At 53.3% G+C, this 23,393-nt stretch overlaps 1 protein-coding gene across 1 annotated transcript; it reads right to left on the reverse strand.

The window, feature by feature from the left end:
- Positions 1-1,294: 1,294 nt before the first annotated feature.
- KCNG1 (potassium voltage-gated channel modifier subfamily G member 1) lies at positions 1,295-23,315 on the reverse strand. Its single transcript, XM_030839099.2, has 3 exons — positions 23,091-23,315; positions 11,265-12,064; positions 1,295-7,383 (listed from the first exon to the last, which is right to left on the reverse strand). Exons 2-3 carry the CDS (start codon positions 12,036-12,038, stop codon positions 6,613-6,615), a joined length of 1,545 nt encoding a protein of 514 aa, XP_030694959.1. The 5' UTR covers positions 12,039-12,064; positions 23,091-23,315; the 3' UTR covers positions 1,295-6,612.
- Between the last annotated feature and the right edge of the window lie 78 nt (positions 23,316-23,393).

Here is a 23,393-nt window from a genome sequence, read left to right on the forward strand (position 1 = left end):
TGGGGGCTGGACAACTATTAGGGACGTAGTCCTATTAGGTTCTTTTTGCCCCCTATTTTTAAAGGCAAGGCTACTTGGTGGCTTTAAATTTATTAAAACAAATTTATTTATTTGAACATTTCCAGGTCATTTGGGTAAATGGCACGTTCTCTCAGAAAAGAAAATGAATAAAATATTTCGGGGGCTTCCCTGATGGTGCAAGTGGTTGCAAGTCCGCCTGCCGATGCAGGGGACACGGGTTCGTGCCCCGGTCCGGGAAGATCCCACATGCCGCGGAGCGGCTGGGCCCGTGAGCCATGGCCGCTGGGCCTGCGCGTCCGGAGCCTGTGCTCCGCAACGGGAGAGGCCACAACAGTGAGAGGCCCGCGTACCACACACACACTATATATATATATATATATATATATATATATATATATATATATATATTTCGGGCTCTGTTTTATGTTTTCAAACAAACTCCCACGTTATCTTTTTATACATTTGCTTAATGATTTTTTTTTTTTTTTTTTTGGTATGCGGGCCTCTCACCATTGTGGCCTCTCCCGTTGTGGAGCACAGGCTCCAGACGCGCAGGTTCAGCGGCCATGGCTCACGGGCCCAGCCGCTCCGCGGCATGTGCGATCTTCCCGGACCGGGGCACGAACCCGCGTCCCCTGCATCGGCAGGCGGACTCTCAACCACTGCGCCACCAGGGAAGCCCTCTTTTTATACATTTAATTTAAAATACATGGATGTTGATGGAGGACTAAATTCACATGGTGGAGGGACTTCCCTGGCGGTCCAGTGGTTAAGACTCTGCGTTCCCAATGCAGGGGGCATGGGTTTGATCCCTGGTTGGGGGCACTAAGGTCCTGCATGCCATGCAGAGTGGCCAAAAATATAAAATAAATAAATTCACATGGTGGAGATGGTTTCCAAGCAGAAATCATCGGGTGACGTGGGGGTGGGGGTGGGTTATTTGACCGCTTAATTGTGGTGCCCTTTTACAGGAATAGATTGTACTGAGAGTCATGCCACCATATGTATGAACAAATATGGTTGATATGTGTATGTAATTTGTAGGACTCTGTATAGAAGTAAGGGATCCACAGATTCATTTATTCAGCAAATATTTATTGAGCACCTACTACGTGCCAGGTGCTGTCGTAGACTGGGGATACTGCTGTGCAGGTCCCTGCCCTCATGGAGCTGACCATCTAGTGGAGAAAGAAAGCCCATGCGCAACACATATATAAGGTATTGGGTGATAATAAGGCTCTCAGAGAAGGATGAAGCAGGCTAAGGGGCTGCGTGTTTTAAATATAGATTTTATTATTATTCAGGTACGGCGAGGCCAACAGATCAGGAGACAATTGCCATTGAAAAGACAGTTTGTTATACTCATAGTTCCCAAGAGAAGGGGGCATGCCACATCGTGGGGGGACACATGGGGAAGCACAGGGCTGGTCAGAGGCAGAGGGAGGGGGTAACTGTGGGCAAGAACTTTACTGAGGTTTTTGAGGGAAGGAGTGGGTGAGGCAGGGTAAGCAGGCTTAGGATTGGCTAGTTTGAAACATTTCAGCGAGCCCTGGGGCATAGGGCTGTGCTTGGTTGTCTGATCTGGCCCTGGGGTGATGAGGGCATGTGGACAGTGGCCTGGTGTGTGAGAGCCCCAAAAGGGAGGTGGAAGGAGGTGGCTAAGGGTATGGAATCCGGATTGGTTGGTTTGTATTTGAAAAGCACGCTTGCGGGTGAGTGGTTTACCATCTCTAGGAACTGGCTGTCCCTGGAAGGAGCAGTCCTTGCAGGGTCTGCAAGGTCCCGGATGTCAAAGCATCAGAATACAGAAAAGAAAAGCCATGGTTAATACACTGGGGGCATGCTAGGAGTGTGGTCTTTTATACAGGCTGTGGGGATGAGGTCAGATAAGGGCTCTCTGTTTAAGTGACATTTGAGCAGAGACCCTAATAAAGAGAGGGAGCACGTGGATATCCCTTAGGGAAGAGTCTTCCAGGCAGAGGAAACAGCAAGTGCAAAGGCCCTGAGGAGGGACTGTATTTGGTCTGTTCATTGAATAAAGAGTTTGGTGTAGCTGAAGGGAGAGATGAGAGGGAGACAAGGACACCAGGTCAGGGAGCTGGGGCCGTGAGAGACACTGGCTTTGACTGAGTGGGATGGAATGTCACCAGGTTGGGGGAGACACTCTGTGCAGAGGATGACTATGATCAGAGTTGCGTTTCAACAGGGTCCGTCTGGTGCTGTGCAGAGAACAGATGGGAGGGGAAGCAGGAGAGCAGGGAAACCAAGCAGGAGGCTTCAGCAACAATCCACGTGGGAGAGGATGGGGGCTGGACCACTGGAGGAGGTTAAGTGGCCAGATTCCTGATATAAGTTAACAGGACTGGATGGAGAGATAGGAGAACCGGTGTTAGGAGGAATACTATTTTTTTTTTTTTCTGGAGGAAAATGTATGTGAGGCCGTTTTAGCAAATGTAAATCTGAGTGAAAATCACACTTCCTTTAGCTGATGTCTTTTTTTCTTTTTCTTTTTTGGCTGTGCTGTGAAGCTTGCAGGATCTTAGTTCCCCAACCAGGGATCCAGCTCAGGTCCTGGCGGTGAAAGCACCGAGTCCTAACCACTGGAACACCAGGGAATTCCCAGTTGATGTCATTCTCCATGCTCGTACAGCTCCCTGCACCTGCACCCCCATCATCCCACGTGCGCAGAAATCTTCTATTCACGTGTCTTTCTCTCCATTAAATAATAAGCACCTCTGGGGCAGGGACTGAGTCCAGTTCTGTTGTTTTATTGTTTTGTCCCCAGCTGCTCTGAGAGGGCCTGGCTCAGAGTAAGGTCTCTGGAAATGTTTGTTCAAAGAGTGTCAACTTTGCAGATCTGAGTTTTCTCCCTAGGAGGAAGGATTCTCACAGTGGGGCCATGTGCCCACAGGCTCCCTCGACAGCTGGTGGGATGTCCAGGGCTTCCCCACCTCTGGGTTTTGCACTGGCTGTGCCCTCTGCTTGGATGGCTGCCCCTTCGCCTCCTCCTGGTCCCCATTTCAATGTCACCTACTCAGAAAGTCCTTCCTTGACTCTCTTCAGGGGCTGCTCTCCACCTCTCCTCTGGCCCCCGTCGCTGTCTGCCAGGTCACCCTGTGCTCACCAACATCAGAAATTATTTTCTTCAATTTGCATTTCTCTATCTCTCTCTCTCTCCCCGCCACTGTGCGGGCCCCATGAGGGCAGGGGCCTGGTTCTCAAATGTTCACTGGGGTAGGAGGTGGGGTTGGTGGCCATTCTGATCCCCTCCAGTGGGAAGGGTGCCCATGCCCAGCAGCTGCGGTGCCAGGTGCTAAAGGCTCCCACCTGTGCTTCCTGGGGGACTGGCTTGGCTGGCTGGAACTGTCCTATAGGATATGGCAGGGTGTCCAGTCAGGACCGGAACTAAAGAGAGGTATGTGGGTCAGAGTTATGCAGTTGCAAAGGCAGATCCTGTCTTTATTTTGTTCATCATGGGTTTTTAGCATTAGTCTTGAGTTTTTAAAAATATTGCATTGAAATATGATTTATCTTGATTACTAAGGTGTTTTTTTTTTTTTTGACTCCCCCTTAAATTCTGTGCCCGAGGTGAGAGGTTCCAGCCCTCCTCAGAGGTGGGCTGAGAATCTGTACTGTGAAATCAGCCTTTCCCAGTCCCCACTGTGAGTCTTAGGGAAGCCCTGAGCTCAACTGTAGATGGGGGATGTCCATGTGACCTAAAAAATAAGACAAATTTGGGAACGGTCTGCTTTGCCGTTTCCCCTAGAGCAGTGATTTTCACTCACCGTAATTTTCACTGCATGGAGTTAGCTGTCTGAACCGGGGTCAAAAGGGAGGTCCCCTTAGGACCGGGAGAAGAATTGTGCCCCCAACTTCCAACAGAACAGCCCTTATTCAGTCCAATTTTTAGCTGGGCTTCTTCATCAGATTTCATATTGCTAAAAAAGAGTGGAAAAGCCACTACAGTCAAGTCGATGATGGTCCTAGAAGTGGCTAGTTAGGTGTCCTGAGGCCTCCGGATTCTTAATTAGGGCAAAGGATCCTTAAGCAACACTCTGGGTGTGAAGGTCAGTATCTTGAGCCCCTTTGTCCCTCAAGGGAGGTCTTGAGAGGCGCCTGCGTCTGGGCCTCCACCTCAGCCACCAGCACAGATGAGAATCTGGGCAAGAAGATGCCAGAAACCTGGACCTTCAGTGACCCAGCTCCTTCTCTGCCCTCGGTGTGGTGGGCGCGTGACTCCCCTCCCAGCGTGGCCCGCTCTGGGCTCCCCCCACCTCAGATGGTATTTGCTTTCCCCTCCCTGGAGTTTTAAAGGCTCTTTGTGTGTCACGTTTCTCTCTGTTCTGCGTTTTCAATTGTCTTCCGTTCTCTCTTAGCCACTTCGGAGGGGGGCAAATCTCATTCCATAAATCTAAGGTATTATTACAGGTGACGGCAGTGCCTGATCTCTGTGACACCCACCGGACTCCAGAGGGTAGAGCTAATTAGTCGGAACACTTACTTTTCAGGCGTGAGTCACTGGAAGCAGGTGTCAGGGGGAGGCTTTAACGAGGCCCTCGTGACTTGCATATTTCCAGTCGGCATCACTGCGTGTACACTGTGCAGAGGTAGCCCTGCCCCTGCCTCCCCACTGGGTAGGGGGAGAGAGAGAGAGAGGGAGGGAGAGGGAGAGGGAGAGGTGCTCGGACGTCCCGCTATCCAGTGTTAAAAGCAAAAGCCTTTCTACTTTCTGGCCCTTTTTCTTGCTTCCCCTCAGTCTTTCATTCATTCCACAAATGTCTGTTGAGTACCTGCTGGCTGCCGGGCCCTGTGCTAGCTGTTGGGAGTCAGCCGTGAGCTCTATCGCTGAATCCCTGCCACGATAGCACTGACCTCCTTGGGCGGGAGACAGACCCTAAGTGAGGAGCAGAGAAATAAACAAGGCAATTCCAGAAGCCGATAAGTGGATGGAGAAGATAAGCTGGGTGAGAGAGCGCGGGCAGCGCGCGTGCTGGAGAGGATTCTCTAGGCAAGTGGTCAGGAAGGTGATGGGAGGAGGCAGCTCTGCCGTGCTCGGCAGGACGGAGGGATCTGAATGTGTGAAGGCCCGGGGCGGGAAATGGGCTGGGTGCTTCTAAAGAGCAGTGTGGAGGCCAGCGTAGTTGGATGGAGTGAGCGAAAGAGAGACACGTGGGAAATGGGGCTGGAGAGGGCAGCAGGCCCAGGCAATGCCGGGCACTTGCACTTTATTCTCAGCGTGATGGCTGCCGCTGTGGGTTTAGGCAGGACAGTGATGGGACCAGATTTATTTTAGAGCTTGCTTTCCGCAGCTGGCCGAGGGGAGGAGCCGGGGCCAAGGCAGCAGGTGTTTGGGGCGGAGAAGCCAGCGATGCTGCGGTATCTGTGAGGCGGAAGGCAGGCGTGTGACCGCCACCTGGGCGCCAAGCCCCCTCTCCAGACTGGCACCGAGGGGCTCTGAACTCTGCAAGCAGAGTAAATCTGGTGGGCTGCCCTGGGGCTCCCTCTCTACCTGGCACCATCCACACTGCATGAGATCGGGAGGTGTTCCTGGTCGGGTGGGTGCTCTGTAGGTCTTTGAGGGGCCCAGGGAGGCCTTTGGGGGCTTCAGACTATGCTCTCAGATGGCCCAGGAAACTGTGGTCCACCTTCCCAAAGCATCAACCTAATGCCATCTAGGTTTACATTTAGATTCAGATAAACAGTCTGAAGCATTTTTTTTTCAAAAATTAAAATAAATGTGGCATAGAATAAAAAAATCCACACTATTTTTTTTAAAGAGAAAATCAAGTGATTTCACCTTTGTAGTCAGCAATGCTGACTTTGTGTCTACAAGGCTGTTAGGGGTGCCTTGGGGGAAAAGTTTGAGAAACAGGCCTTAAGGTGCAAACGAGGAGAACAGCAGATGGGAGAGAAGGAAAAAGGAGGGAAAGAGAGGCCTGGAGGTGGGAGGAATCAAAGAGAAAGAAGAGCGAGGGACTGCAGTCTTTACCAGCAGTTTCCCAAAGGTACCTGCCCTGTTTTCCTCCAACCCCACGGGGACCCCACTAGGCATGAAGGACCCAAGGAAACAGGCCCTTTCACTTCTGGCTCCCACACTGGCTGGCCTTGCTGGGAAGCGCCGTTTCCTCTCTTAAGAGAGCTCCGTGGAAGGCTTTTTCTCTCTTTTTCACCGGTCTTCTTTAATCGCACGTGATCCACACTGAGGACAGACGTGTAGCTGCTGCTGTTGGTATTTTTTCTCTAGGCAGCCCCAGAAAGCAAGTCTTTGCTGGGCATGTTATTTACATGGTGGAAAGAACAAGCCATTTCCTTATTAGGGAAACAGGCATGGGGGCTGGGGCGGGCAGGGGGACCGACAGGGCTGTGTGCTGGGCTTCACTTCTGGACTCTGAGGACCAGGGACCCCCTGCGGATGGACGCTGGGACATCCTCCCTGGGGCGTGGCTCGGTCACTCCTAGGCCAGGGCTGCGCTCAGAAGCAGCACGTGCCTTCGAAGGCTTCTGCAGTGATGGCGATAGCTTCAAGCCTCAGAGGGCGGGTAGGGCTGGGGGTGTCCTCGCGGTGGCGGTGGCGGGGTGTGTCCTCTGGGCTCAGTTGTTGTCTCTGGTGTCTGAGGAGGCACTTCCAAACAAGATGTCACTGTCGTGGGACATGCTGCTCAGCTGCGACTTGGTTTTGATGAGGAACTGGGTCCTCCGGAACATCACCCTTTCTTGCTCCTGCTTGAGCTCCAGGTAGGAGCGGGAGAAGGTGTGGAAGATGGAGGTCACGGGGAAGGCCATGAGGAGGATGCCGCTGAGGATGCTGCTGAGCGCCACCACCTGGCCAGGCGTGCTCCTGGGTACCATGTCGCCATAGCCCACAGTTGTCATGGTGATGACGGCCCACCAGTAGCAGGCAGGGATGCTGGTGAACTCGGGGCTATCGGCCATCTCGTTCTCGATGACGTAGAGGAGGGGGGCAAAGAGGGCGATGGCCACGCAGAGGAAGAGCAGCAGGAGGCCGAACTCGCGGGTGCAGCGGCGGGCCGTGAGCCCCAGCGTCTGCAGCCCCAGCGAGTGGCGGGCCAGGCGCATGACGTACAGGATACGCAGCGCCCGCAGGACGCGCAGCACCAGCCCCACCTTGTCCAGGTAGCTGTTGCCTGTGCCGGGCTTGCGGCGGTCCGCGGCGGCGCCGTCCACCAGCAGGGTGATGTAGTAGGGCAGGATGGCCACCATGTCAATCAGCGTCAGCGGGCTCCGCAGGAAGGCAAACTTGCTGGGCGCCTGGATGAGACGCAGGAGGAACTCGAGGGAGAACCAGCCCACACACACAGACTCCACGATGAAGATGTTGCGGCACATCTGGGAGCACTGGCCCTGGGAGAGAGGGGAGAGGTCAGCGGTCCCACCAGCAAGGAGCATGAGGCTCTGTCCTGGCTGGGCTACGCGGGTGAAGGGTGGTCTGGGCATGTGCCTGTCCGTGTCCTGCGGCCCCGAGTCCTCTCTTTCTCTGGCTATGCTCACTCCCTGGTTAATCCCGTGCAGACCTAGGGCTTGAAGTACCATCTCAACATTGACCATTCCTAATCTCTCTCTAGCCCAGACCTCGCCCCTGAACTGCACACCCCAGACGGGCTGCCTCCTGGGATGTCTGGTAGGTGTCTCAAACTCATCGTGTCCCGAAACGGGCTCCTGATTTCTTTCTTCTTAAAATTTATTTTTATTGAGATGTAATTGACATATAACATGGTGTACAAATTTAAGGTGTACAATGAGTTGATACATGTATATATTGCAATATGAATAATTATCGTTCCGTTTATTGTGTCGAGAACATTTACGATCTAGTCTCTTTGGGCTCCTGATTGCCTGCACACCTGCCCACTGTGGATTCCCTTCTTAGCGATCAGCAATCCCATTTTTCTGGGTGCTCAGGACAGACTTGGCCTCATCCTGACGCCTCCCCTGTAATCCTCATGAAATCCCACTGGTGCTTCGTTTAAAATGATTCCAGAGTCAAAGCACTTCTCACTCTGTCCACTGCCCGACCTGGGTCCAGCCACCGCCCTCTCTGACTTGCACAGTCGCAGGCACCTCCTCCCTGGGCTTCCTGGTCCCCGCAGTCCACTTCGCACACACAGCCAGAGGGACTCAGAACGTGAATCGGATCCTGTCCCTCCTTGCTGAGCATCCTCCATGGCTCAGAGAGATGGCTCAAGTCCCCCAGGGGCACAGGTGGCCAAGCCACCACCTCTCCCACTTCCTTGCCCCCTGCCTGCCTCGCTCACCTGCTCCAGCCCCACGGGCCTCCTCACTGCTCCTCCAACACCCCAGGCTCACCCCCAGCTCAGCGTTGACTTTTCTTGACTTTCCCTGCAGGATTCCTCTTCCCCCAGACACCCGTATCACTCTGCCCTCCCTTCCTCCAGCTCTTTACTTCCATATCACCTTCCCAGGGAGGGCTTTTGGGACCTGCCCTGTTTAAAAGCCCTCCCCCTTTTTCCGGTACCCCGATTCCCCTTGCTCTATTTGATCGTAATGCTCATCATCTTTTAATATTCTCAATAAGTTACTTATTTACCATGTTTATCATCTGTCTCAGCCCTGCCTGCCTGCCCCACTGCCCCAGGAGACTGCAGCCCCACAGGGCAGGACAGTTTGTGTATTGTTCACTCTCAGGACCCCAGTGCCTGGAAAGGCCCAGGACGCGCCCAGTGATCCATTCATATTTGTTACCAGGATGGACGGAAGAGCCCTGGCCTGGTGTTTAGACGGGGTGTCAGATGAAGGCCAGGCAGGCAAAGGGAAAGCCGCGGAGGTGGCCCAGGTGGGGCGGAGGCCTGCTGGGGTGCGCAGCCATCTAGCTCGTCGCCCCCTGATGGCTGTCCCAGGAGAATTCGGTCTTGAGGCTGCCTCACCGAATTTTTCAAGAGAAGCTGGAAATTTGGAGTTTTACATGAAATCTCCTGGGGTTTAAATGTTGTGACAATTCAATACAAAGAAAGCACTCCATGGTTCACTCAAACACATCTGTGTGCTGTATCTGTCATGGGGGCTGCTGCCAGCTGTTGCTCTGGTCTGCAATACAACTGGACGGTGGATCGTCCCCAGTGGGTTTGGACCTCAACCTCAAAGGGGCCTTTGGCAGAGAGGGAAGGCACAAATGGTTCTACCTGGGGCATCTTGTCGGTTCCCGGGCACAGCTGGGTTCTACCAGACCTGCTCTGCTAGCTTTTCCTCTAGGAATATGTGAGAGGCTGGAGAGATGAACTAGTACTGGGTGAGGCTTTGAGATCTCAGACCTCTGGGACAGGAAGCCCCCTCCTCTGGGAAGCCTTCCTGGAGTGCTTCCCCTCCAAGTATCCCCAGCACAGTTGGTGGTCCTCTCACAAGAGCCCCCTTGGCTTGTGTGTCATACTTATGGTCACGGGGCTGTCACCTAGACTTGAGCTTCCTGAATCTGGAGACCCACTCTGGTCATCCTGTCTGCCCTGTGAAGCCTGAATACAGTAGGCACTCAAACGTGTACTCAGGTGAAACAGTGAACCCCACTGGTCCCCCAAATGAAGCAGAAGAACAGCATTTTTACTGAGTCATGAAAAAGGCCGGGTATTTTTTTTTAAAGCAAGTATCAGAAGTTGAATAAAACTGTGGCTTTGTTAGTATTTTCCTGATAAAATCAGTATTGTGTATGTTGGAGCCAAGAAGAAATCTACACTAAATACAGGTGCTTCCAGACAGGTCTCAACTGACGGGCATTTTCTCTTTTTTTGGTAGGCACGTATAATCCTCATGGTGAGCACTTCCTGCACGCACATCGCCAGGCAACGTTCCAGTCACTTCCCGTAGACCGATTCGCTGAAACCTCAAGTGCTGTGAGGTGAGCCTGTTCACAGCCTCTTGGACATGTAGGGAAACTGAGGCACAGAGAGGTTAAGTAACTTGCCTACAGTTACACAGCCAGAGTGGACGAAGTGGGATTCAAATTCAGGCCGTCTGGCTGTAGCCCTGCCCCCTTCATCACTACCCCTTATGCTTCTCAAAAGTTCATTTTACTGGTTGAGTGCTGTTTTCTTAACACTGGTTTTTAAAATTCAGTGTATTAAAAAAGAAGTGTCAGAAACTCCCTGCGAGTTATAAAGGCAACACTATCGCTACTTTTTCCATAATATATGTGTTTGGGAAAACCCTCACGTGGTGAGTGGTTCTAATGTTTGATCAGAGAGTTCATGTAAAGCCCCTAGCACATGCAGGGTACACAGCCAGTGCTCAATAAATGCTGGCTGGCATGATATTTATGTTGAGTTCCTACCGCCATACTACCTATTTCTCCAATGCCTACACAATTTGCACCATCTGAACCTTTTGGTCTGTCTTGAGACCTGCTTCCAGAACCCCTATGTATGGGGAAAGGGTCCCAACTCAAAGGCTGAGGGTCTCATACATAAGGAGGCTGAACTGTGGGGCTAGATGAGGTCTCACGCTGCCATGTGGCACCCATACTTCCACGTTTAAGAACCAGACTAGGGACTCAGTCAGACCTGGGTCTGGGCAAGCTGCTTTGCCTCAGTGTTCTCAGCTGTCAAGTGGGTGTGAGAACACCTCCCATACCAGGATGCTGGAAGATTCGCTGAGGAGATAAGATGCAGGCAGAGTGGCAGCCCAGCCCTTGGCTCCTAGTAACTGCTGGCTAAGTGAGTGGTATCCCTGAGAATTGGACACACACCCCATCAGGCCCTGGAGTGAACACTTTATGGGAATTCTCTCATTTAACAGAAAGAGATGCTCACTATTTGAGGTCATGTGCACACACACACATCTATCAATAAAACTCATATTCAGGACCCAAAAAAGCTTTCTGGGATATTTTCATGCAAGGGAATTAGGAAGGCTGAGAAAGGATGCAAGTTGGTGAAATAAATTTTGATGGTATATGTCATGTGCTTAGCTTGGGGCCAGGTACATCATAGATCACATCAGCCATCCATCCATCCAACAGGGAGTGGCTGAGTGCCTCCTCCCTGCTGGACAATGTTGGGGGGGGCAGGGCACAGCGCAGACCTGCACAGGCATGGAGCTTGTGTTTGAACGTGGAGACGGGCAACACACATGTAAACACACTTATAAACAGATGTAAGCACAACGATGGACTGGGGTGCTGCTCAGCCAGTGCACTCAGGGAAGACCTCCTGGAGGAGGTGACAGTGCAGGTGAGAAGGCTGTGCACTTCTGGGAGGAGAGTGGTCCTGGGCTCTTACCTTCTCCTCCTCCTCCCTCAGGCTGGGTAAGGTGCTGATGGAGAGGTTGACGGCGGTGACGGTGACAAAGAGCACCGACAGGCAGGCGAACACCTTGCCGGGCAGCCCTGAGTGCGGCCTCTCTACCATGTCGCGCAGTCTCCGCATGCAGCGGCCCAGGCGGCCCTCGCCCTCCGTGGGGCCCTCGCTGTCGTGGTCCTCGCTGTCCAGCGGGTCGTCCTCATCCTCCCGCTCCACCATCTCGGCGAACTCCTCGATCTTCTGCAGGTAGCGGCGCTTACAGCAGCCGTCCAGGTGGTCCTCGGCGATGCCCCAGTAGAGCAGCTCCTCCTGGAAGGACAGGGCGCACATCTCCCGCAGCAGCCGCAGCTTGCCGGCCCTCAGGAAGGTCAGGATGGTGCCGAAGGCCCCCGGGTTGCGGTCGAAGAAGAACTCGTTGCAGGTGACGTCGTAGTCATCGCACACGTTGAGGATGTCGTCGAAGTTGGTGCAGGCCTTGAGCTGGCCCAGCCGCGTTAGCGGGAACTCCTCCAGCGTGGTCCAGGGCAGCGAGTACTTGATGCCGCCCACGTTGATGATGATCTGGCGCCTGCGGTCCTCTGGCTGGCCGCCCTGGCGGGGCTCGTCTTGTGGCCGCAGCCGCTGGGCTCGGCGGTAAAAGACGCCCTTGAGTGATTGGCTTTGGGGGAAGAAGGCCGGGTGGAAGGAGGCGTCGGAGGCGCAGCTCAGCGCGCTGTAGTCGTAATCAGAATTGTCTCCCGGTAAGAGGGTCATTTTGGGCCTTCACATCCCTCTCGGGCCTGGGGGGAGAGGGGAGGAAAGACCCACAGTGACTCCTGCTGATATGGACTGAATTGTGTTCCCCCAAATTCACAGGGGGAAGCCCTAACCTCCAATGGGTTGGTATTAGGAGGTGGGGCCTTTGGGGGGTGATTAGGTTTAGATGAAGTCATGAGGGTGGAGCCCCCGTGGTGGGATTAGTGCCCTTATAAGTAGAGGAAGAGACACTAGAGGTCCCATGTGAGGGCACAGTGAGAAGGTAGCCACCTGCAAGTCGGGAAGAGAGCCCCCATCAGAACCCGACCATGCTGGCACCCTGATCTCAGACTCCCATCCTCCAGAACTGTGAGTAATAAATGTCTGTCTGCTGTTGTGGCTACAAGCATAGATTTTGGAGCCACGTGTCCTGGGCAAGTTACTCGACCTCAATGTGTTTCAATTCCTCATCTGTAAAATGGGTATGATCATATGATCTACTTCACAGTATTACTGAGAGGATTCAATGAATTATGTACTGTCTCAGACCACTTACTACAGTGCCTGGGACATGGTAGGTACTCAATACTTGCTGTCTACTATTATTTTTTAAATTATTTTATTTTATTTATTTTTTGGCCATACAATGTGGCTTGCAGGATCTCAGCTCCCTAACCAGGGATTGAACCCAGGCCATGGCAGTGAAAGCCTGGAATCCTAACCAGTAGGCCACCAGAGAACTCCCACTGTCTACTATTATTAGTATTTAACTCAAACAGACACCTTGTATTCCTTCCACACATGGAAAACTGACATCACTTGCCATAAATCAGGGTCAATGTCCAAAAAATGCACAGTTATCACAACGGTGCCATGTTTGCTCATATATCAGTAAACATCATCTTGAGGATACAGGAGTGAATTGGACAGGCATGCTCACTCCTCCAGAAAGCCCTCCTTGGCTCTTCCAGCTAAATCGAATGTCAGCCCCTCCCCCCATTTATCTTCACTGCACTTGTCACCTGTTTTCGAATGATCTGTGTGCAAGCCTGGCTCCTTTAGTAGACTGCTTGCCCCCTGGGGGAAGAGTGTGCTTTACTCGTCTCTGAATCCCTGTGCCCAGCAGTGTCAAAGCTCCAAGAAATGCTTAACAAATGATTACGTTTCCTGTTGGTGAGGCCAACACGATGAGGGCACTTCTGAGAAACTGAGGTCAAAATCTCAGCTTCTATAGACTTCTTCCTTCCCAACTCTCAAAGCTAAGGGTTTGTGCCACTAGAATGAGATCGCTTATTCATTCATAGCTCATGGGCTGCATTTGGTTCACAAATATTTTGCCTGGCTTGGAGAAGATTTTGAAAATGGAGACATTTCCTGTAAAAATTTGTATATCTTGGTTTCTTTTGAAAAATCAGACTATCTGGTAATGTTTGGCCCAAATTCCAGCTGAGAAATGACTGCCCCCTTTAGGCAGGGCATGAACGCTACAATACACCACAGTCCCTACCCCTCCCTGTTGTCTTCCTAACACCCACTTTACTTCTCTCATGTATGTTTCCTCCCTGGCCCCTGTAGGCATTTGAGTTTGAGACCCCTACATGACAGCAACAGAGCTCTCCAGAATTCAGCTGATCCAGGGAAAAGTAGTAAGGGTCTAATACTTTGCTTTTAAAAATCACCATTCCTCTCCCCAGCTCAATTCCCCACGGATGCAAGTGGTACCAGCAAAGCCTATCAATTACAAATGGAAACTATTTCCGATACCTGAGTGTACATCTGTGCTATGGACATGTTCAGGGGAAACACACGCGGGTCCACACGCATACACGCAGCCCTGCATGGATGAGAAGCAGTGCTTAACAGGAGCCACGGCGGTTTCCACATCTGAAAGGGGCGCCTTCCTAACAAATTCTTTCACAAAAGCAAATCCTCACTCCACTCATTTATCTTTGGGGCAAGCTATAGTTTCACAGATCAGGTTTTGGAAAACTAGGGTACACCCGTGTTTGAAAAAAATGATTTGATTTTAAAGAGTTGAGTGTTTTTAACTTCACCTAAAATTGGAACTCATCTCCTCAGGCAAAGCCTGCTAGAATCCCTTGAAGGGGAAAGATCGCTTTTAAGTGCGACCGCTTTTCAGCTCTGCTGCTTTCTCTTTGCCACCAAAGACAAGAGGGAAAATGACATTCTGTTTGGCAAGAATAGTGATGAAGGTAAAGGAATATTCCTCTCATCCTGCAAGCCCCGGAGAGCTCTTGTGAACCCCACATCTGTAATCACTTCTCTTCTTGCAGAATTTCTTCTTTCAACCCTCCTCGATTTCCCTCCAGCAGAAAGCACCCCCAATGAACGATTCCTCATTTTTTTTTCTCTCATGACCCACGTCAATTGTGAGTTAAAGCCTCAGCCTCCTATGTGGAAAGTTGTCCTGTCTCAGAGACTTGTTAGAATGGAGAGGAGAGAAAAAGCATGCTTCGTTCAGGCTGCTTGTATGCAGAGGGCCAGAGGGCCCTGGGGAGGCCCAGATGCTGGAATTTGCTAAGCGGGGGGGGGGGAGCACTTCTCCCGAGCCTTTGGTCTTGGGGTTACCCAGTCTAATGGGTGTAGGGTGACAGTTCTGCACGCTAGAGTCTCGGGTGAGGATCATAGATCAAACAGGCTCCAAAGTCCTGCTTCTGGAATGTAATGCTTCTTTTCACCCAGCCTGATACCCTCACAAAAAGGCTGATCTTTTAAAATTACCCTACAGTGTTAGGTCTGTCGGCTCTCGAGCATGGTGAAATTCAATGATTTTGCCTCTTAGGGTCTATATGTGTACTTGGGAAGAGGAAGCCATTTGAAAAAGGGGCTCCGATGGTGGGCATGAAGAGGAGTCGTCCTGAGGGAGCCGTCATGCATTCAGTCAACACTTATCATGTGTCGGACTGGGCTAGGTCTGGAGGCACAGCAGAGGACAAGACGGACCCAGCCCTGTCCTCACGGAGGTGACGTTCTAGTGGGGGAGACAGTCTCTAAATAAGTACACAGGCTGTAGTGGGTGTTGTGATGAAAACAGAACAAGGTGACAGATGGGAAATGACTGGGGGTCAATGTTAGCTGGAGGGCTAACCCAGGAGGGCTTCTCGGAGGAGGGGACCCTGGGGGCAGAGCCAGCCCTGGGAGGACCTGGGGGAGGGTGTCTCAGGTGGTGGGAATGGGAAGAGCCTGCTCCCCGACCTGGGGATGGGCTTGGATGGTCAAAGACCAAAGTGAAGCCCGAGTGGCTGGGCAGAGTGAGTGAGGGGAAGGTAGGAGAAGATGTGTGTGGGGGCATCGGCAGGCATCAGACGGAGCTGGGGTTTATTCCTCGTGGGCGAGGCGTCCTCAGAAGATTCAGGCTGGGTTGGGGACAGCAGGCTGAAAGCCCCTGTAGTCATTCTGGAAAGAGACCATCGAGGTTTGGATCAGTGGAGGCGTCTGGAGAATTGGATGGATTTGGGGTGGACTTTGGTGGAAGAGCTGACAGGACCTGCTGCAGGACTGGAGTGTGGTGAGGGGGAGAGACTAGGCTGCAGGATGATTCCCGTGGTGCCATTCACCCAGGTGACCGATAGGTGGTGCTGTGATGAGGCCTGAGTTAGAGGCAGCCTTTCCTGGCTGTGGGATGATGGACAGGAGAGGGTGTGGGCAAATCAGGGAGAGAGAGCAGGGATGGGGGCCTCGCACATGGATGGATGGGTGGTGTCAGACCACCAAAGCTGACCTGATGATCATGTGTGGTCGGGGAGGGGATGGTATTAGCTGGTAGCTTTGACCTGGCTGGGCTGGGGTGGGCAGGAGGGCCAGGCTAGCAGAGATATGGCGAGGCGCAGAAGCCGGTATTCCCTGTGCTCAGTGCCCGCCGCCCAGCACCCACTTCCCTGCTGAAGATGCACTCCACCCCAGGCCCGAGTGGTCAGTGTGGGTAGACACCACTAGGGGGGCTCTGGTAGACAGAATAATCCCCCCAATCCCCACCCTGCCCCGCCCAAAAGATGTCCGTGTCCTTATCCAAACCCCTAGAACCCCTGAATATGTTAGATTATATGGCAAGCAGGAATCAAGCTTACAGACAGAAATAAGGTTGCTAATCGGTTTCCTTTGAGGTGGGAAGATTTTCCTGGAGTCTCTGGGGCCTCCATGCAACCACAAGAGTCCTTAAAGATGGCAGAGGGAGGTAGGAGGGTGCATCAGAGTGATGCAACACTGTGAGAAAGACCCGACTGGCCAATGCTGGCTTTGAAGATGGAAGGGGCCACGGGCCAAGGAAAGCAGGCAGCCTCTGGAAGCCAACACAGGCAAAGAATGGACTCTCCCCTAGACCCTCCAGAAAGGAGCACAGCCTGCCCACACCTTTATTTTAGTCCTGTAATGCCCATTTGAGACCTCTCTTCTCCAGAAGTGTGAGGTAGTAAGTTCGTGGTTTTTAAAATTATTAATTAATTTTTTTTTGGAGTATAGTTGATTTACAATGCTGTGAAGTTCCTGTTGTTTTAAACCACTCAGTTTGTGGTGATCTGTTACAGCAGCAACAGGAGACAAATACAGGGGCTGTTGAGAAAAAGCTGGTTAGACTCCAGCTTGGGGGGCAACTTGCTGACTACCCCAAGACGGGGAAGCAGAAGAGCCCACTAGCTCTGAAGTCTGAACATCTGGGTTCAAGCCCAGTCACTCTGTGACTTTGGAAAAGTCATGTCCTGCCTCTGAGATGCAGTTTCCTTCTCTGTAAAATGGGAATATGAGTTGCTCCAACCTCCCTGAGTTATGCTGAGGACTAAAGCAGATTTCACAGGCGATGTGCTTGGCCCAATGCCTGACACCCTGTGGACCCTCAGTGGGCCTGCTGTATTATTATTAGCTATGAGGGAGGTTTGTCGTCCTCCCCCTCCACCAGCCAACTGTGACTCCTTTCTTGACCTGATCAAGCAGGACTGGAACCCAGCATTGTCTGACCCCCAGAGCCCCTTGCTGGAGGGAGTGCAGTCTGGTATAGCCTCTGGGAAAGCCATCAGGGGTACTGAGGGGAATGTACCTTATGATGCAGGAAACCCACTCTTCGGTATATTGCCCAGACCTGGGTCCATAGGGGTTGTGATAGACATTGTCTGTAATATATTATTTCCACTCAAATAGTCGACTCAGCATCTGCTTCTGGGGACTCGTATCTAAGCGAGGAACAAGGCACAAGAACGTGCAGCTTGTGTTGCTTTGGTGCTAGGAGGTCTCCCAGTGTCCCTCCCAGGGGGGAAATGAACAAGCGATGCAGATGGCGGAGGCCTGGAGGTTGCACAGGAATTAGAAGCAACGGACTAGATGTAGGTTTAGCAACACATTTAGGTCTTAAAAACATGGTGCCGAGTGGAAAAAGAAACAGAAGTTTATAGCACTATGCTATTTATGTAAATGAACACACACACAACATTACATATTTTACGAAGACTTGAGCACATGTAAGGACCTCTATCAACCACAGGGAGGGTGCCTGGGAGGGCAGGGCGAGGGGAATAAGTGTGGGGATTGGGATGAAGGGAACAGTGACTAAGGTGGCCTGGCACAGGCCAGTGATGAAGAGTGGTATGAAGTAGAGTGTGGTTAGCACAACCCTGGGTTTTAATCCAGGTTTTAGAAAAAAGAAGAAGAAGAAGACGAAAAAAATCAAGCCACTGCGTTCGGAATCTCCCTGGACTCAGTGGAGTTAGATTCCCAGGCCCCTCCCCAGAGCCTCTCCATCAGAATCCCCAAGGGGGAGGCCCAGGAATTGGCATTTTCGAAGGCTCCCTGAGAGCCTGCTGACGTTTGAGAGAGAGAAAAGGGAGGGGGCCAGGAAGGTCTGCAGACCCTCTAGCTGCTCTGGGCTTTGGCAGAAAGCCCCCTGCCCAACTGCTCAACCTCCTTGGGGTTCTGGAAGCCTCTGTGGATCCCACGCTAGGGGAGCTTCACTGGAGAAGTGGAGACCCTCTGTTTAGAGAGAAAAACCTTCCGCACTGGGGCTGCCTTGATCAAATGCCCCTTTGTGAGCCCACAGATCCGATGACACTCCCCGTGCAATTTCTTTTCCTTCTTCCTGGGAGAAAGATGATGTTCACGAGCTACGATGGAGGGCTGAGTATACACTTCCAAAGAGAAATGAGCACTGAAGCCAGGAGGAGTTCTGAGGGGCAGCCCCCGCCCCCACCATGAGGCTGCTCTGTGGTCAGCATCTGACTGAGGGTGGGGTGCAGGGCCTGGGGGGTAGCAGGATGGGAGGAAGGTCTAAGTCAGGCTTGCCTCGCTGTTACTACTGCTTTTGTTCATACCCATTCGGCCTGATACAGCCGTCTGCACCTACTGAGGCGCCGGGCCTGTTCTGGGCCTGTTTCCCCCTATAAGGTGGGGATAAGTGTGCCGACCTCACTGGGCTGTTACGAGGATGTGGTGAGTGGAGGTTTGCTGCAGGTATGATCACTGTCGCTTGATCTCTCATCCCCAGGGCCACATCCCATCAAGGACAGGAAGGATTCCACAAACTGTTATGTGCTGATCCCAACTGCTAAGACACCTCTTGGGTCTCTCCAGGGTTTTGACCAACTGCTGTCCTCTCTCGACTCCACTCTTCCAGTCCTAGGCCTGTCCCTCTTCTGAGCAGGAGGGGGGAATGCAGAGAGAGCACCAACCACTCACGGTGCTGTAGCAACACACGTCACAGCCTCCCATAATCACACACTAGGCGCCAGGCGCTGTGAAGAGCCTTAACTGTGCGAGCCCACGTCCTTCCCTAAGAGGCAGGTGTTACTATCAACACCCCCATTTTACAGATGAGGAAATTGAGGCTTTGAGAAGTGAAAACTCATGACTGGTGATGAAACCAGACTCCAGCTAGGTCTGTGGGATTCTGAACAAACCTCCCTGACTCTGCATTTTACTGGGCCCCTGCATTGCTCATTCCTGGTGGAGCGGGGAGGGTGTCCAGCACCAGAAGCAAGCCAGGGACAGGGTCTCTCGTCTCTATTTTCTATGCACAAGCTTTTGAAAAGTCTTTGCGGATCAGGAGAAGCAGGCAACTGCCCATAGCTGGGGAACCATCTTTATTCCTACTGCGTATTTGCACAAGAGCAGAGTAAGAAATCAACAAAACTCCTGCTTGCATCAAGTTCCCAGTTGCCATTTTGGTCTCTGGGCAGAACTCTCCTATGGTGTAGACAGGCACCAGCCAGGGGTGAGGGTGTGGCCTCTGGACCACGCTGTGCAGCCTTCTGCAAATAACTTCACCTCTCTGTGCCTGAGTGTCCTCAGCTGTAAAGTGGGGGTAATCATCGCACTCTCCTAAATGCTTGGAGCCATGCCTGGCACATGAGAAGGGCTCTGCGCTGGCTAGAATGGCTTCTGCACAGCACGCCTGGCACCTCCCCTGCCCGCTCCTCTCCTTGCATTTCCTTTCTCAGAGGAGGAATGTGAAGCAGAAAACTCCTTCCAGAGGGCTGGGCCTCAGTTTCCCCGTCAGCAATGTAAACTGATGAGGCACGTTCCTGTGCTTGGCAGAACAGTGGCCTCCCAAAGATGCCCACGTCCCAAGCCCCGGATGGAACCTGTGAGTATGTTACCTAACGTGGCAAAAGAGATTACGCTGCTGTGATTAAACGGAGGGCCTTGAGATGGGGAGATGACCCTGGATCGACTGGTGGGCCCAATGTCACACAAGGGTCCTTATAAGAGGGAGGCAGGAGGGTCAGAGTCAGAGGAAGAGATGTGATGACAGAAGCAGAGGTTGGAATGATGCGAGCCAGGAGCCGAGGCAGGCAGCCTCCAGCAGCTGGGAAAGGCAGAAACGGATTCTCCCCCCAGAAGGAACACAGCTCTGCTGCCCCCTTGATGTTAGCCCAATGAGACCTACTTGGACTTCTGATCCCCCCAAACTGTAAGATAAGAAATTTGTTGCTTCCGGCCACTAAATTGGTGGCAATAGGTGGCAGTAAGAAGTGAACCAAGTGCAATGCAACTCTCTTCAAAAAAAAAAAGTGTTTCCTGAGCTCCTCGGTCTTTGGCTTCTTTCTGCCCACCCCGCTCCACACCTGCCAACTTGTGTGATCCCCTGACCCTGATCGGGTGTCGAGGGCACCCCACTGATCTCTCCATGCAGCCCTTCCCCTGCCTGTGCGGCTTCATCGGTCACGTTAGGGCTCCTGGCTGGGCTGACTCAGAGGTGGGTCACGCCGCATTAATCCTCAATTAAAACGTTAATCAAAACAGATCCAGCCATTAGGCTGGCCCAGGTCCTGGCATGCTGGACCTCTGTGCGATGCTGTGCCCGCGTGGGTCGATCCATCTTCCTCGGCTTCCTCCTGTCCTCCCTCGTTACAATCCAGCCATGCTGGACCTCAGCCCTGCTTCCTGCGAGCTGGGGCCCAAGTCACTGGGGTGGGGGGGATATTTGCTGGGAGCTGGGCTCTTTCCTCCACCCCACCACCCCCAAAGAGAGAACATGCCGGAGACACCCCTACCCCCAGACAGAGGCAGCCTCTCGAGCCTCCCTGCTCTGCTTCTGGCAAAGTAACAGTTTGCCTTCTACCAGGAGGGGCGTTGGGGTGGGAGCCGGAAGGTCCATTTCTCTTTGCCTCTTTGCAGCCCCCCAATTTGGGAACACGGGCGTAAGCAGAGGCACAGGCTTGGAGAGCCGTGAGGACCTTGGGGCAGCAGGAAGGGGACACCAGCTTAAACAATCCCTCGTTTCTTATTCCTTATCAAGTGTTGAGGCCGCGTGTCCGTGGTCAGCTGCGGCGGGGAAGGGAGGAAGGAACGAGGGAGAGCATGGCGTGCCCGCCCGCCCGGGCAGACGCAGGTGTGACGCTGTGACCACAGGGCAGGGGAAGGGCTGAGGCACCATTCGGATCCTATCTGGAGCACATTCACTCCAGGTTCTGACTTTGTCAGTCAAATACTGACTGCTATGGAACAAAAATGGCCACCAGGGATCGAGTGCTTGCAGCTAGACTTTCTTGCCTCCCCCTTTATATTAATTCTCTTTAGAGTGGCTTCTCCAGCCGCCATTTTCCACCCAGGGGCTCCATCTCTGGGTTTAATGAGCCAACCAAGAGGGGATTCCCAGACCCTATATCTTTGGCAACCGGAAACGTTGACTCTTCCTCACATATTCGGAAGGGGGATGTGGAGAAAAGACAGCCCAGTCAAGACACCTTTTAGGGGTCCGGGGGTTAATTCCTTAGTCTCGGTTTGAGTCTCTCAGTCCTACATCCAGGACACATCTCTCTGCTCTTCTGTTCCCTGGGGCATCTCCCTCATCTCTTGCCACAGCCCGGCTGTGTGGCTGGTGCAGAGAATTCAGAATGGCAGTGGGACAGGAGCTTAGCCCCCAGATCTGCCCCAATCAGACTCCAGGACTCCCCCAGCCTGGGTTCTCAAGGCTTGGGACAGGAATCAGGGCTGTCTTGTTTCTAGCATACTCACAGTCCCCCGTGGGTTTGGAGTGGGTCCCATGACAGACATCTTTCCACTGGAATGGGCTGGCTTAGGGAATGACTGGTGAGGGCAATCCCCAGGGGCCATCCTCACCTGTCTTTCAGACACACCCTCCCTCCCTGCTCGACAGGTGCCTCTGCAGAGCTCCAAGACAGAGGACACAGGGTCAAGCTCAGGTCTGACAGGTTCTGAGAACTCCACTCAAGAAAGCCAGCACGTCCTGGGTACCTGCCCCTCCCCTGGCTCCAGCAGTGCCAAATCTGCCTTGGAAACGTGCTCCGGGGGGGGGGGGGGTGGTCCCTGAAGTGACTCTGACTGCAGTCATGTGTGTGGGTATCAAACACACCCTAGTGAATAAACCTCTGCTTAGATTCATAGAGTCAGAAGCAGCCCCTTCCCCCTTAACACACACACAATGAATCAGGGCAGTTCCTGCTCCCTTCTCCCACCTCCCCTGCATTTGTCTTGAGGGGTCAGCAAACGGGGTCTCTGTGTCCGTCTCGTTCTCCTTGGTGACTTTGGTGCCTGGCACCCTGTATGTACTTAAGAAGAGCAAGTGCTTAAGAAAATGCCTGCGGAATGGACAACTTAACTAATACACCCCATTGGTGGGAGCCTCCCTTCATCGGTATGGTTAGATCAGTGTTTCTCAGCCCCCCTCCCCACTACCACCCTCCCCTAAAGAGCTTTTTAAAGACCTTTTCTTCTTATCCAACAACCTATTCCAGCCTCCCCCTGCTCCTCCTTGAGAATGAATGCAGTAGGCGAACCAAGGAAAGGCTGTTCTGCAACCTGTCCAGTGACATTCTGCCTACACACATGGGGAGGGGGGATGTTCTCCAAGCTGCAAGCTGGCTTCCATCCTCTCCTGCCCCCATCCCATCCCTCTCCTTCACGGTTCTCTCCTCAGCACAGTGCCTCAATAACTGTTAAATGAATGAAATAATGAACGTTGGGCACTTGGCATGGTGAGCTGTGCGTAGTAGGTGCTCAACCAATCTTTGTCCAATCCATGAATGAATGAATGAACTTCTCTCTTTTCCTTCCTCATCCGAAGACTCCAATCCATCCAGGCTGAGCCCCTTCTTGGTAGGGAGCCCCGGAGGCTGAGGAGTCCCCAGAGCCCAGCACACAGTGGGCGCTCAATAAAAGCTTGTGGCGTTAATGAGTGACTCAATAAAGCCCACTGACAGGATGCTGCCTTCGGAGCGGTGCCTAAGGATGGAGTGAATAAGCGAGTGACAGACGCCCCCCTACCACCTCCCCCCAACACTCCCTCTTCCCTGGATCCTCCCGCGAGACGCCGAGAAACCTCTGCCACAGCCGGGATGTACCCCCCCCTCCTGCCCTGTCACTTCGCACCCCGGGGACCCCAGGGAAGAAAAGAAGCTGGACCCGCACCATGACCGTGGCGAGCGAGCTCCACCCCACCGCCCGCAGCTGCTCCCGGATCCTCTGTCGTCCCGGCCGCCCCCCTCAGTGGTTTTCGGGGTCCCCTCTGGGGCGCCGGGGCCACGGCCACGTGCATCTCCCCCTACCGGAGCCCGAGTCCGCCAGTCCGGCGGTGCTCGGAGAGGCTGCAGCGCGCCAAGTTCCCACCTCAAGTTCGCGGCACAGCGTCCCCACCGCGGAGTTGGCCGGGCCGCGGCTCGCCGGCGGGTCCCGGCGAGGACACGACCAGGGGCTGGAAGCCACCCGCGCCACCTCCCGGAGCCGCCGGCAAACTTCGGCCCCCGGGCCCCGCTCGGCTCCGGCACTCGGACCCAGGGCCACCAGCCTCTGCCTCCCGGTCCCCGCCGGGCTCCGAGTGCGCCGGGAGCGCCGCGAGGCAGCCGCCGAGGGAGGGAGGGAGCGGGGCGGGAGGCGGGCCGGAGGGAGGGGCGGTGCTCGGGGCGGGGAGCG

Source organism: Globicephala melas, chromosome 15, assembly GCF_963455315.2.
Source record: "Globicephala melas chromosome 15, mGloMel1.2, whole genome shotgun sequence".
In the NCBI taxonomy this organism is placed as follows: domain Eukaryota; kingdom Metazoa; phylum Chordata; class Mammalia; order Artiodactyla; family Delphinidae; genus Globicephala; species Globicephala melas.

Bases quoted from the DNA above. Each gene is read 5' to 3' on its own strand.
- KCNG1 (XM_030839099.2), bottom strand. From the start codon at position 12,038: ATGACCCTCTTACCGGGAGACAATTCTGATTACGACTACAGCGCGCTG. The intron at 7,384-11,264 runs GTAAGAGCCCAG...CCTCTCTCCCAG, and splicing joins TGAGGGAGGAGGAGGAGAAG to GGCCAGTGCTCCCAGATGTG.